The sequence below is a fragment of the Phyllostomus hastatus genome, unplaced genomic scaffold (assembly GCF_019186645.2).
Source record: "Phyllostomus hastatus isolate PE091 unplaced genomic scaffold, TTU_PhHast_1.1 phas_contig_210, whole genome shotgun sequence".
In the NCBI taxonomy this organism is placed as follows: domain Eukaryota; kingdom Metazoa; phylum Chordata; class Mammalia; order Chiroptera; family Phyllostomidae; genus Phyllostomus; species Phyllostomus hastatus.
The window spans coordinates 38,886,212-38,898,603 of NW_025333737.1; the positions used below are offsets into that span (position 1 = coordinate 38,886,212).

The 12,392-nt window shown below is 58.4% G+C and overlaps 1 protein-coding gene across 1 annotated transcript in view; it reads left to right on the forward strand.

Annotated features, from left to right (window-relative positions):
* The window catches only part of TBCD (tubulin folding cofactor D), a 111,514-nt gene that overhangs the window by 19,182 nt on the left and 79,940 nt on the right, over positions 1–12,392 (forward strand). The window contains exons 8-9 of the mRNA XM_045836285.1: positions 9,939–9,984; positions 11,582–11,714. Coding sequence (XP_045692241.1) covers positions 9,939–9,984; positions 11,582–11,714 — 179 coding nt within the window. The remainder of the gene's footprint in view (positions 1–9,938; positions 9,985–11,581; positions 11,715–12,392) is intronic.

The following is a 12,392-nucleotide window of genomic DNA, read 5'->3' on the forward strand; positions in this document are numbered from 1 at the left end:
GCGGGGTCCTTCTGGGTGACAGTGCCGCCAGCTTGTCGTTGACAGCAGGCCCCCCCTTGGTAAGGGGAGCAGTTGCAAACAAGCACACAGAGAGCCAGGTAGGCAACAGGCTGCCCGCCCTGCAGGCCCCGCCCCCGCCCAGAGCTCTGTGAGGGGCAGGGGCGGCGCCAGCCCCTCGGCCCAGGTGGGACAGGCTGCCCCGGTGTGGGGAGGTGCCTCTGCCCTGGGCACCTGGCTGCCCCACGGAGGCTGATGTAAGTGGGCCAGTCCCGAGCCTGGGGATGCTGTAGCAACACCTGTGACCCCAGGCAGAGGTGAGGGCCTTGCTCCACACCCGTCTGCAGAAGGGAAATAACAAGCCTCTTTCCTCAGAGGGTGGTGTGGCGGCTAATTAGTGTGTGCTGTGCTCTTTGAAGATGAAAAGAAGCCACTTGATTATCCAGAACAGTTCTCATGTCGGCTTTGATTTCTTTTCTTTTTTTAATTTAAAAATTTTAATTGATTTTAGACAGAAGGGTGGAGAGAGAGAGAGAAAGAGAGAAACATTGATTTGTCATTCTACTTATTTATGCCCTGGTCGGTTTCATCAGTTGATGCTGTACGTGCCTGACTGGGGTTGAAACGCACAGCCCCGGTGTGTCGGGGCAGCGCTCCAACCCGCTGGGCCACCCGACCAGGCGTGGTCTCTCTTCTGTTGGGGTCCCTTGGAGATTGGCACCCAGTGGTTTTCTTCAAGGTTCAGTTTGGCCAAGAGGACAAACTGTCCAAACAGGGCTTCTTAGTCATAGGACTGGCCGGGCCGGGGTTCCGGGCGAGTGAGGAGAAGGCGGTGAGGGCCATCTGAGTGCGTTTGTCTTCGGAGTGGCACTGGTGTGGCCGCTCTGTGCTCTGGCAGGACTCGGGTGGAGCGAGGCACCCTCAGTTTCCCTGTGGGATTAGGTGAAGATGCTGAGCAGCCAACTCTGACACTATTTTAATTTCGAGTAACTCAGCACTTTACGTGGGGCAGGTAGCACGGGGGTGGCAGGAGTCTTGTCGAAACCTGCGTGTGTGGGGCACGCCTTTAATTCACTGGCAGGCCAGGTCTGTGCACCTGCTGGGCGACGAGGCCCCTCGTCCTGTTGAACAGGTGTGCGCTGGCTGGCTGCCTGGCCTGGCCCACGCTCGGAGGACGAGGAGCCTCTCCAGTGGGGGGGCGAGCACACAGGGCTGTGCACCTGTCGGTGTGGGGCCGGCCGGGCGCCGCAGGCCCTGTGGCCAGTGCCCCCGTTCCTGGCCCGTGGCCTCCTCTGCAGGCCCTGGGGTCTCCCTGTAGCTCCTACCACCTGCGGCTGCATTCTTAGGGCCGTGGCTCCTGCTGACCCCGCCCTTCCCTCCGACACAGTGTGCCCTCCGGCTCTTTCTGGGGGCGGCTGACGTTTCTCCCAGTTCACCTGTGACCTTCCGTTCCTGGCTTCCCCCTCGTCCTGTGCACCTCTCCGAGCCACACCCTGTCGGTCCCAGCTTGTGCGTTGTCTGCTGCTTGTCCCCCCTGCGGCCCCGCAGCAAACGAAGGTGCTCGGTGCTGGCTGGGCCGAGCGGAGGATGCTCCGGCCATCCTTTGCCAATCTGGTGCTCACCTGCCTGCCCCCTGGGTGGCCCGTTTCCCCCTGTCCCAGGGTCTTTGGTCCAGAGCAGCACTCCCACCAGACGGGAGCTGGACCTGGCCACTTGGTTCCTCGGCTGCAGCCATGCCTGTCTCCCTCAGTGGTGCCACTCTGGGGAACTGGGTGTCGGAGGGACCTGGAGCCAGAGCAGACAGCCCCCGGCAGTGCTATGCCCTGGGCAGTCAGGCCAAGGGAGGGTGGTCCTGTTGGTCCCCTGGCCCTGCCCTTGGGATCCCAGGGTTCTGGGCTCTGTACTGCCCCCAGGAGAGGGGTGAGCAGCGAGGTACAGGTAGGAAGAGGCGGAGCTTGGGCCCAGGCGCTTCCTGGTGGTTCACAGGCAGGCAGCCCCTTGCTGTTGGGCCCATCAGTGGCTCAGCTCTGTGCCCATCTAGCCTTGGGCCAGGTGTGCCCGCTCCTCCTCCCCTTCCTCCCGGTGCCTGCTGTTGTTTCACTTCCGCACGGAGTGGGGAGGGAAGCCCCACTGCTGGGGTGGGCCCTGCCCTGCCCACGGAGAAGCCCAGGATTTGGGGGTGGTCATTCAAAACAAGAATGTCTCAGTGCCTCCTGCTGCTGGGCTTGTGCTTGCCGTGTGGGCTGTTCAGGACAGTTGCGCCCTGGCTGGGTGCTCAGCGGGTTGGACTGTCGTCTCGATGCACCGAGGTTGTGGGTTCGGTCCCTGTCCAGGGCACACTGAAGAAGCAGCCAGTGGGTGCGCGAATGAGTGGAACAACAAATAGGTATCTCTCTCTGTCTCCCTCTTTTACCCTTTCTAAAATCAATCCATAAAAAAAATTTGAGAGAGCCCGGTGAATAAGACAGTAGAACACCTTGCTGTGAGCAGACCGGTCAATGACGGAGAAGCTGCGCCTGGAGACAGGGCAGGAAGCCACCGGCACCAGCCTTGTCCGGGCTCACCGCGGGCGGGACAGACGCCCCGGCCAGGACGGCCTGTCGCCTGCTCGCCTGTGTGAGACTTCCGTGGGCAGTCACCTTTCCTTCGAAGGGTAGGGAAGAGCGAGATGTGGTTCCGTTGTTTATTTAAACGTTTCTTTATGAAGTTAATTTTGTTTACACATTTGTATACTTGAAATTCTTTATAATTTATCTGACACAAATTGACTTCTGGTCGAGATGGAGGGTTAGGTGGACACGCTTCGCCTCCATAGAAAGAATTACAACTAGATACCGAAACAAATGACACTCAGAACTGTCAGCGGCCGCATGGATGATCCCACATTCACATGTGTTGGATAAAAATTGGGAGAGATACCTTGGGAGCAAGTGATCCCAGGCCAGACCGCACAGCCCAGGGTTCCAGTATTGGGGAGGTAAGTCCCCATAACTTCTGGCTGTAAAAACCAGTGGGGGTTGGGGCGCCAGAAGAAACTGCTGGGTTTTCAGGAGACTCCCCTTAAAGGGCCCACACAGATTTAGAATGTACGCAGACTGACCCACTCTGGGGTTCACCAGCAGGGCAACATCTCGAAGGGCGCTGGTTGCATATGGAGAGAAAGTGACATGACTGCAGACAGGGCCAGTGCTGGGCAAACCCCCAGAAGCCAGGCAGCGGCATTGCCCCCTCTCCAAGCCCTCCCCTCACAGAGCCAGGAAGCGGTGAACCTCAGGCTCCGCCCCACACAATTCACAGGTGCTTTTTCTACCACAGACCACACTGCTAAGGGGGTCGAAGCAGCTCCTCCTCGTACACAGGGACACACAGGGAGGCTCCAGACTGAGGGGTCAAACGTGGCCTAAATGAAAGAGCAGAGCAAAACTCCAGGAAAAGAACTAAAGGAAATGGAGACAGCCAGCCTACCAGATGCAGAGTTCAAAACACTGGTGATCAGGATGCTCAAAGAACTCACTGAGTACGGAAACAACATAAAGCAAGAAGTGAAGGCTACACACAGTGAAATAAAGAAACATCTACAGGGAACCATCAGTGGAGGGTAGGAAGCCGGGACTCAAACCAACGATATGGAACATAAGGAAGAAATAAGCATTCAAGCAGAACAGCAAGAAGAAAAAATTTTAAAAAACTGAAGGTAGTATAAGGACCCTCTGAGACATCTCCAAATGTACCAACATCCGTATCACAGGGATGCCAGAAGAAGAAGAAGAGGAAGAAATTAAAAACTCTTCTGAAAAAATAATGAAAGAAAACTTCCCTAATTCAGTGAAGGAAATCGGCATACAAATCCAGGAAGTAGCGAGTCCCAAACAAGTTGGACCCAAAGAGGACTGCACCAAGACACATCGTAATAAAATGCCAAAGGTTAAAGACAGAATCTTAAAAGCAGAGTTACCTACAAAGGAGTTCCCATAAGACTTTAAGCTGATTTCTCAAAAGAAATCAACAGCAAGAAGGGGCTGGAAAGAAGTATTCAAAGTGATGAAAAGCAGGGACCTACATCCAAGGCTGCTCTATCCAGCAAAGCTATCATTTAGAACAGAAGAGCAGACAAAGTGCTTTCCAAACAAGGTAAAGCTAAAGGAGTTCACCATCACCAAGCCCTTATTATGTGAAATATTAAAGGGACTTTTTTAAGAAAAAGATCAAACCTATGAACTTTAACATGGCAACAAATTCATGAGTGTCAACAACTGAATCTTAAAGATAAAGCAAACAACCAGAACAGGAACAGAATCGTATGTATGGAGATCATTTGGAGGGTTGTCAGCCGAGGTGGGGGTGGGGATGGGGGAAAAGATACAGAAAATAAGAAGCATAAATGGTAGGTGCAAAATAGACAGGGGGAGGTTAGGAATAGTATAGGGAATGGAGAAGCCAGAGAACTTACATGCACGCCCCATAGGTGTGGACCTAAGGGGGGGAGTGCTGGTGGGAAGGGGGGCATAGGGTGGAGGGGGCAAAGAGGAAAAAAGTAGGACAACTGTAACAGCATAATCAATAAAGTATATTTTAAAAATAATTTGACACATTTATTTTATCAAAAATTGTATTTTTTTTCATGCTGGGTGGGTTCTTGCTGATTCTAATCAGCCATTTATCCCAGCCGTTGAAAACATATTTCCAGCCCTGGCTGGTGTGGCTCAGTGGATTGAGTGCCAGCCTACGAACCAAAGGGTTCCCGGTTCAACTCCTGGTCAGGGCACATGCCTGGATTGTGGGTTGAGAGGCAACCCATCCATGTTTCTCTCACACATCAATGTTTCTCTGCTTGTCTTTCTCCCTTCCCCCCTCTAAAAATAAAATCTTGAAAAACGAGAAAACATGTTTCCAGTTAAGTTTTCCGCATTTTGAAGTTCCTTTTCCTCCTTGATGTACACGGTTCTGAGAAACCAAACCGGGCTTACTCTGGGGAGGGGAGAAAGGGGCTGGCAGGTGCTGGGTATGGCTGGCTGGCCCCCTCGGGAGCGTCTCTGGGGCTCCTGTCTGGGGCCTGGGCCTGGAGCCCAGCCTGGGCACTGCCTGCAGGACAGGCGGGTTCTGTGTGACCGCGCACCCACCTGGCCTCCGTCCTGGGCAGGTGGCAGGGCCCTGATGCCCTCCCTGTTCACATTCCAGCCAGCAGAGCCCAGCTACCTCAGCGGTGGGAGGGCCCTCCCCTGGCGAGGCCCAAAGGGATCCTCTGGGGGGAGTGTTGGGTGCTCCTGTGTGAAGTGCTTCAAGGACACTGGGCCCTGTGCAGCCGCTGCCCTCCGCAGGAGGTGGGACCCTGCGAGGGCTCTTTCCATAGGCGAGGGTGGGCTGAGGGCCTGGCTCGAGGAGGTGTCCAGCCTGGAGCTGGTTGCTTTGGTGCTCAGGTCCTTCCTGCCTGTGTCCTCCCCTTTGTGTGTCCGGACAGGGTACAGCACTGCTGCTCAACCGCAGGACGAGACTCAGGAGCACAGAGCAGGGCCGCCCGCTCTGCCCAAGCTCTGTCCTGTTGGCCAGTCCAGGTGTCTTCCTGAGGGACCAAGGACAGGGCAGCAAGGGGCCCACCGGGGCCCAGAGTGCACCACCTTGCAAGGAGAACTCATGAGTGCTGTGGGCTCCTGTGCTGGGGCGGGGGGTGGGGGGGCGTCTTTTCTCTCCAGGCCTGGGCTGGAGCTGCTCTTCTTGGCCTGGGCTTGGTGGTGCTCCAGGGAGCCTCGGACCAGCGCTGACAGTGTGATTCATGGCTGGGCGAGGATGCCTGGAGAGGGGAACCGGGTTTTCCGGTTGAGAAAGGCAAGCTGGGGAGGGTAGGAGTGGGGGGACGGTGTTTAGAATGACCACTGAGAAACTCGTGTTGTTGCACCTTGTGCTGTGCTGGTTTCTAAACACGGCGCAGGGTGGGCAGGTCTCAGCTGCATGGTGCAGGTGGCCAAGTGCTGTCCCTTCCGGATGGGCATGCCTTCCGCAGGCTTGGCTGTGTCTCCTGCTCCCGTGCTGTGGGCCGTGCTCCGGGCTGTCAGGCGGGCCCCTGTTTGGTCAGGGCTCCCTCCCACCCTCCTGTGGCTCTGCTTTTAGGTGAGAAACACCCACAAACAAAACCAAAGCTCTGCTTCTGATCTATTTTTGTTCCTCCTCTTACCCCTTCTGCCCTCTGGGCTATGTCAGGAATTTGGCAAATAAAGACTGCTCACATGAGCGTTTTTTGCATTTCAGAGCAGGAGGTTCTTGTTTAGTGAGCGTGCCCAGAGGGCGCAGCAGCCAGTGCTTTCTGATCTTTCCTGTCCCACTTCCGCACCCCTTCGGCCCTCCTCCAGGTCCTCCTGTCTGCTCACCTGCAGAGGCCTCGTTGTTGGTTCCAGCTCCTGCCGCGGGTCCTCCACTCTGCTGCCACTGTCACTCTGTCCAGCTACGTACTGGACACGTGTCACTGTGCCTGGGATTGGGTAGTCGCCCCCTTGCCTACAACATGAAATTTTAGTCCCTCCATGGTTTCTAAGGAGGGAGTTCATTATCTGTCGCATAACAACCCACCCCAAGGCTGTGGCTTAAGACAGAGCCATTGTTTGTGTGGATTCTGCGGGTCCACAGGGAAGGGCCCAGGGGTAGCTTGTCTCTGCCCCCGATGCCAGGGGCCTGGGCTGAGGAAGGCACGGGGACCATCTGCAGGACTGGGCTCCCGGAGGGGGGGTGTCCCAGGGGTAGCGTCTGGGGAGCAGGTGGCCTGGGCCCTGAAGGCACAGTGTTGTTCCCAGCTCTGTTGGTACCTGTGCATGGGGCTGGCGAGCAGGACCCCACGGCCCTGGCTCTGGGTGGAGGATCGTCAGGGACTCGTCCGCAGAGGGTGAGTTACCCCGTGACTTCCCCAGACTGGGCACGTGGGGGCAGGAGGAGGCTCCGTTTGTCATGAGGTCGGGGCACCAGCGTCAGCTGCGCTGGTCTGGGCCGGGGCCACAGTCACCCCGAACTGATGCCCTTTCTGCACAGATCTGGGGCGCCTGTCTGACACCTCCTGCTTACTCCCCCCAGACCTGTCGACCCGTGTCCTTGTCTCAGTCGAGTCCTGCGTCCTCGCCACCTGCCCGCCTGCCCTCCCACGAGAGCTGCCCTGCACCGATGCCTGTTTCGACCCCTCCCCTGACACGGCAGGGCGTCTCATTGCATGTCACGTGGGCTCTGCTGCATGTTATGTGACCCACCCACTCGGGGGATTGTAGGTGGTGCTTTCTGGCGCTCTCCAAACCCGCGAGTCCCTGGCGGGAAGGGGCCCAGTGTTTCTGCTCAGTGAGGGTTTGTCCGGCTTCTCTCTGAAGCACATTGAACTGCACACATTTGAGTTTATATGGGGTAAACTAATTTGGACTTTTGTATTTCACATACATTAAACCTAGGGAAGAGTTCTTAAAATAGTTTTTCTGACAAGAAACAGGAATGTATATTTACTTGGGAAACATTTCTGACCTCTGTGGTGAATGCATTTGACGTTCATTTGCATCTTGTTCTTAAAGTGGCTCAGAGGACCGAGTGCTCTCGTTATTATCCCATCTTACGTGCCGAGGAAACGGGGCTCAGAGGAGGGAACGGGGGTTCAGAGGAGGAAACGGGGTTCAGAGGAGGAAACGGGGCTCAGAGGAGGGAACGGGGGCTCAGAGAAGGCGGCTCCCTGCCCGGTCCCAGGAGGGGGCTGCAGAGCTGAGTGGCCCAGGGTTCCCCGGTGTGCGCTCGGCCCTCAGCAGGTTCAGCAGACGGAGCGTGAGGACCTCCCCTCTTCTCGTCAGCACCCCCCTCCCCCGGGGACCCCCCCCACCTGTCTGCTCACCAGCCCCATGGGCCCACTGGGCTTGTGATGCCCTCCTGCCCTTTCCCAGCGTCAGTTTCTTGGTTGGCTCTGTGTGGCCATGACGCCTGACCGGACCTCCTTGTCCTCTGCCCCCCTCCCCGTTCTCCTTGGGGTCTCCCAGTCCCTCCTGCTGCTTTGCTCTCCCTGCACCCCAGGCCGGCTGCGCCTGCCTGCCCTGGGCTCTGTGCTGCTCTGGACCCCTCCTCAAGGCTCAGGCTTTGTCTTTGGGATGCCTCTGGGACCACGTGCGTCTGAACTGTGTGGGTCCACTTCCACGTTCCACGTGGGGTTTGAACCTCAGGTCACGTGTCAGCTGTGCTTCTCGACCTGAGGCCGGGAGTCCGTGTGTGCAGAGGGTGGACAAGTTACCCCTCAGATCTTCCGCTGCCGGGCGCAGGGTGCCTTGGCCCCACGCTGGTCGGGAGTCGTGGGTTCGCGGCCTCCGGGGTCAGCAGTGAGCGGCGTTGCCCACCGCGGGCCTCCGTCTGTGGCTGCGCAGCCCAGAGTCCTCGGCCCCGAGGAGCCGTGGGCTGACTCTGCCCTGACACTCCCACCAGCCGGGGTCCCGCACACCTGTCCCACATGGGGACCGAGACGCGTGCAGTGCAGACGCTCCCGTAGGGCCCTGGGCGTCCGCCCGGGCAGTTTCACTCCTGCCCAGGCCCATCCAGCCGAGTCGGCTCTCCGGCTCCTTAAAGCTCCGCTGGGAAGAGAGGCCCAGGTGACTCTCCCTGTCATGACCCAAACGGCTCACCAAGTCTCGAAGTGGGCATTGCGGGTTTGGCCCGTGGGCATCCAGCGTCCTCTCCTGCCTTTTTTTAGCACCCAGCACACAGTAGGGATGGGTCCTTTTGTGCCTGTGGTACGCGGGTCCCTGAGAGGCGGCGGCATGCAGCAGACTCCTCCTCTTCTTGATGGTGCGGGTTTCGAGGTAGAGTGGATGGTGCAGACACAGAGGCAGGAAGAGCGGGAGGGAGAGGAGCATCTGCCGAGGGCTCTGCCGGATTTTCTGCAGAGTGGTCCAGGCCCAGGAAGGGAGCTGACGGGATGAGGCTGCGTGTGTGCGCAGGTGGGCGAGGCGGCAGAGCTGGGGGAGCGTTTCCGAGAGACGCTGCAGTGTTTTGTGAGTGGTGACAGCCCTGGCCTGCGGTCTGAGCCCTGCGGGCCCAGGCTGGTTGTGGGGAGCGGGGGAGCCTCCGCCTGAGGCACCGCTGACCAGGGCATCAGGGAAGTCCTGCTGCCCTCAGCTGAGCAGCTCACGGACCGTCGGGACGGGGAGTCCCGCGCAGAAGGGCCACGTGCGTTCAGGTGGTGCGGAGCAGAAGGAGTTCCCGCCTTGCTAGTTAAATGCCCTTTTTGAAGGGAGAGACCTGGATCCGCTGTGTCTCGGAAGTCTCAGCCCCAGGGTTCTGTGTCTCAGGGGCTTGGGTGCTCGTGGGAACCGTCCCGTTTGTCTTCCACACTCACTCGGGGAGTGAGAGTTCAGGTTGAGGATTCAGGGGCTGCGAGCTCTGAGTTTGGAGGTGGCCCTGGCTATAGGTGAGCCGAAGACGTCACGCCAGGGCCCCTGTGGACACCTGTCCCTGGGCCCAGGTGACCAGCACTGCCCGGCGGGACCTGTCCGCAGCTGGCGGGGGGGGTGGGGGCAGAAGTGCTCCAGCAGCAGGAGGGCTGCTCTCCATTGCCAGCTGAGAGTGGGCGAGACTCCAGGAACAGGCGCCTTGGGTCCCACCTCCCTGTGAGACACTCGGACCTGCCTGCAGCTTCTGTCCTTGGGCAGCCTTCTTCACGCACGGGTGATCGAAGGAAACTTCCGAGAGGCTGGTGCCCTCAACTTGAGTGGGGGCACACGCCCTCGAGGAAGCCCCCCGTCAGTGACCGCACCCCTAGTTGTGATGCCCTTTTCAAGGGCTGCTTCTCCGGCCTCTGTAATTCCTTCCTGTTTCGGGTAGAGAAACTGTTCTCTTGCTGTTCAGTAGAAAAATTCTGGAAGGTGCAAAGAATTTTTTTGATAATTTGTTTTAAATACATAAATGAATCTGCAACATTTTAATGGAACTTTTTTTTTTTAAAGGCACAGATATTTAAGCATGGAAAACGTGAAGACTGTTTGCCCTACGGTAAGCCCCGTCTGTCAGAGGGGGTGTGTTTGTGGTGCGAGTTCGTGTGCGGCTGAGTGTGTTCGCGTGGGTCTCCGCGGCGCTGTCACCCGGGTGCGGCGGCCTGCGACTTCTCTGCTCGGGCGCTGTCCCAGCTCTGCAGCTTTTGTCTCCTGTGGGCGTGGGCTTTAATGCTCTGACTTTCGGGCTCCGTGCGGGAGGTCTGGGTTCTGGGGACTTGGGGCTGTGGACGCAGCCTGGAGTCTCCGCTCGCGTCCTGGGTCCCAGTCAGGGCTGCGTCCCCTGTAGCTGCCATGCCTTCTGCCCTTCCAGCTCCTTCTCTTTAGCTTGAACCGCACCCTGTAGACACAAGAACAGTGATTCTTGATGCCAAGGGGTTTGCCCCGGACCCGGAGGAGTTTCTGTGTTTCAGAAGATGCGTGAATCAGATTGAACAGTAGAGTCTATGTTGTATTTTTAAAACTATTTTTTTTTACTTTTATTTAGTTTTTTTTTTTTTTTTTTTTTTTAGAGAGAGAGGGGAAGGGAGGGCGAAAGAGAGGGAGAGAAATAGTGATCGGCGTCCTCTTGTACACGCCCCACCAGGGATGGAACCCCCTGCCCAGGCATGTGCCCTGACTGGGGATTGAACTGGGGACCTTCCGCTTTGCAGAAGGACTCCCAGCCCGCGGAGCCACACCGGTCGTGGCACAGCAGAGTCTGTGTTCCGCATGGAAAACTTGTAGCACGCTTGAAGGCAGTGAGAGCGATGGTGCGGCGAGCCCCTGCGTTCCTACCCCAGGCTCTAGGCTGCGGATTTTAGCTCCCAGTCTTCTCCCCACCCCCCGACGCCTGCGCTTCTCTGTGTCTGTGTGGGCCCCTCGCGGCTGGGGGCTCTCTGCAGGGACGTCCTCGGTGCCCTCGCACCTGCGAGAGCGAGCAGCAGGCGTCCAGCACCTTCACGTGCCGTCCTTGGTGGGCTCGCGCACACGGAGTGCGCGCGTGCTCTGAGTTGCAGCCGGCCACTGTGCACCGGGCCTTTCGGCGCATCACCCAGGTGCCGCTGCCCCTTGTCCCGAAGCCCCGCCCGCTCTCCTTGTCTCTGGTGGGAGGTGCCTCCCCACGCGGGGGGCCTCTGCTCCCCCAATGCCCACCTTGTCCCCTGGAGCGGTGCAGCAGCGTTTTCCTGCCCCAGGAGACTCCTCCTGGCAGGCAGCCGCACCCCTGCTGCCGTGGGGGGGCCCCCCCTGCCTGAGGCTGGGCTTCTCTGCACAGCAGCAGCAAACAGCACGAAGACCCCAGAGCAGACCCCAGAGCCGGGCGTGTCTGTGGTGCAGGCATCTCCCTCCCTGCCCCTGGGGCTGCTCCGCCTCCCAGCCTCGCTCTGCTGCTCCTCGAGCTGTGCTTGGTGTGCATGACCTGGGACAGGGGGTCTTCACGGAACAGGGCTGGGGGTTCAGTGTGAGTGTCGGTGTCGCTGCTTCCGAGGGCCAGTGGGGTTGCCTGTGGGTTCAGTGTCTCGGACACTGAGCACGCGTGCTGCACTTTGGGGGTGGGGGGTGGGGGTGGGGGGCACCGAACCCTCCCGCTGACCCAGCGCGTGTGCTGTCGTTCGCAGCTGCCACCGTGCTCGAGCGCCTGGACCGCTGCGGGCTCCCGGACAGCAGCCACACCCTGCTCCGGAAACTCGGGGTGAAGCTGGTGCAGCGGCTGGGCCTGACCTTCTTGAAGCCCAGGGTGGCCAAGTGGAGGTTGGTAGACCGAGGCGTGACCCCGTGCGACCTGTGCGTCTGTTGGTGAGGCCGACGTCGTGGCCGCCCTGCGTCCTCTTTTCGGTCGTTGTGCTGAAGTAGACGGACTGACGGAGGTGGTCTTTCATTCTCGCTTGAGCATTTCTGATTTGAAAGGAACAGTTTCCCCTTTTTCTTCTGGCCCTGCCTCTTTTGTGGATGCAGCTTACCGAAGCTGCAGGGGTGCTGAGAAAAGCTCGTTTTTTGCGTTTTCTGGGACGCACGGGGGCAGGGCAGCCGGGGCTGGCCGGGGAAGCTCCGTGGTGATCCACGGGAGGTCTGCACCCCAGGGTTCCCTGGAGACGGTGAGGGGCGGCTTGCTGGGGTTGACAGGCTGCCTTTGAGTTGATTGCTCCCCTTGGAACAGGCTTTTCTACTTTGCTTGGGGGTAACGTGCTGTTAACAGTCTTCAGTTTCAAGGGTCAGCTGCGTGGTTTGGAGGGGGGTTGGACGAGTTCAGCTCAGTCTTTGGCCCTAATTACACACAGCATGTTCCTGAGACGAGGCCTGTGTCTTGGTGGTGTTTGGCTGAAATGCCGTTGGGGAGTGCCGCATGTAGCTTTTCTCTAAGAAGTTGTTCATGAGACCGTGTTAGCGGTCAGTTCTAAAATGCCTTAGAGAACTGATGTTCAGTAGCGA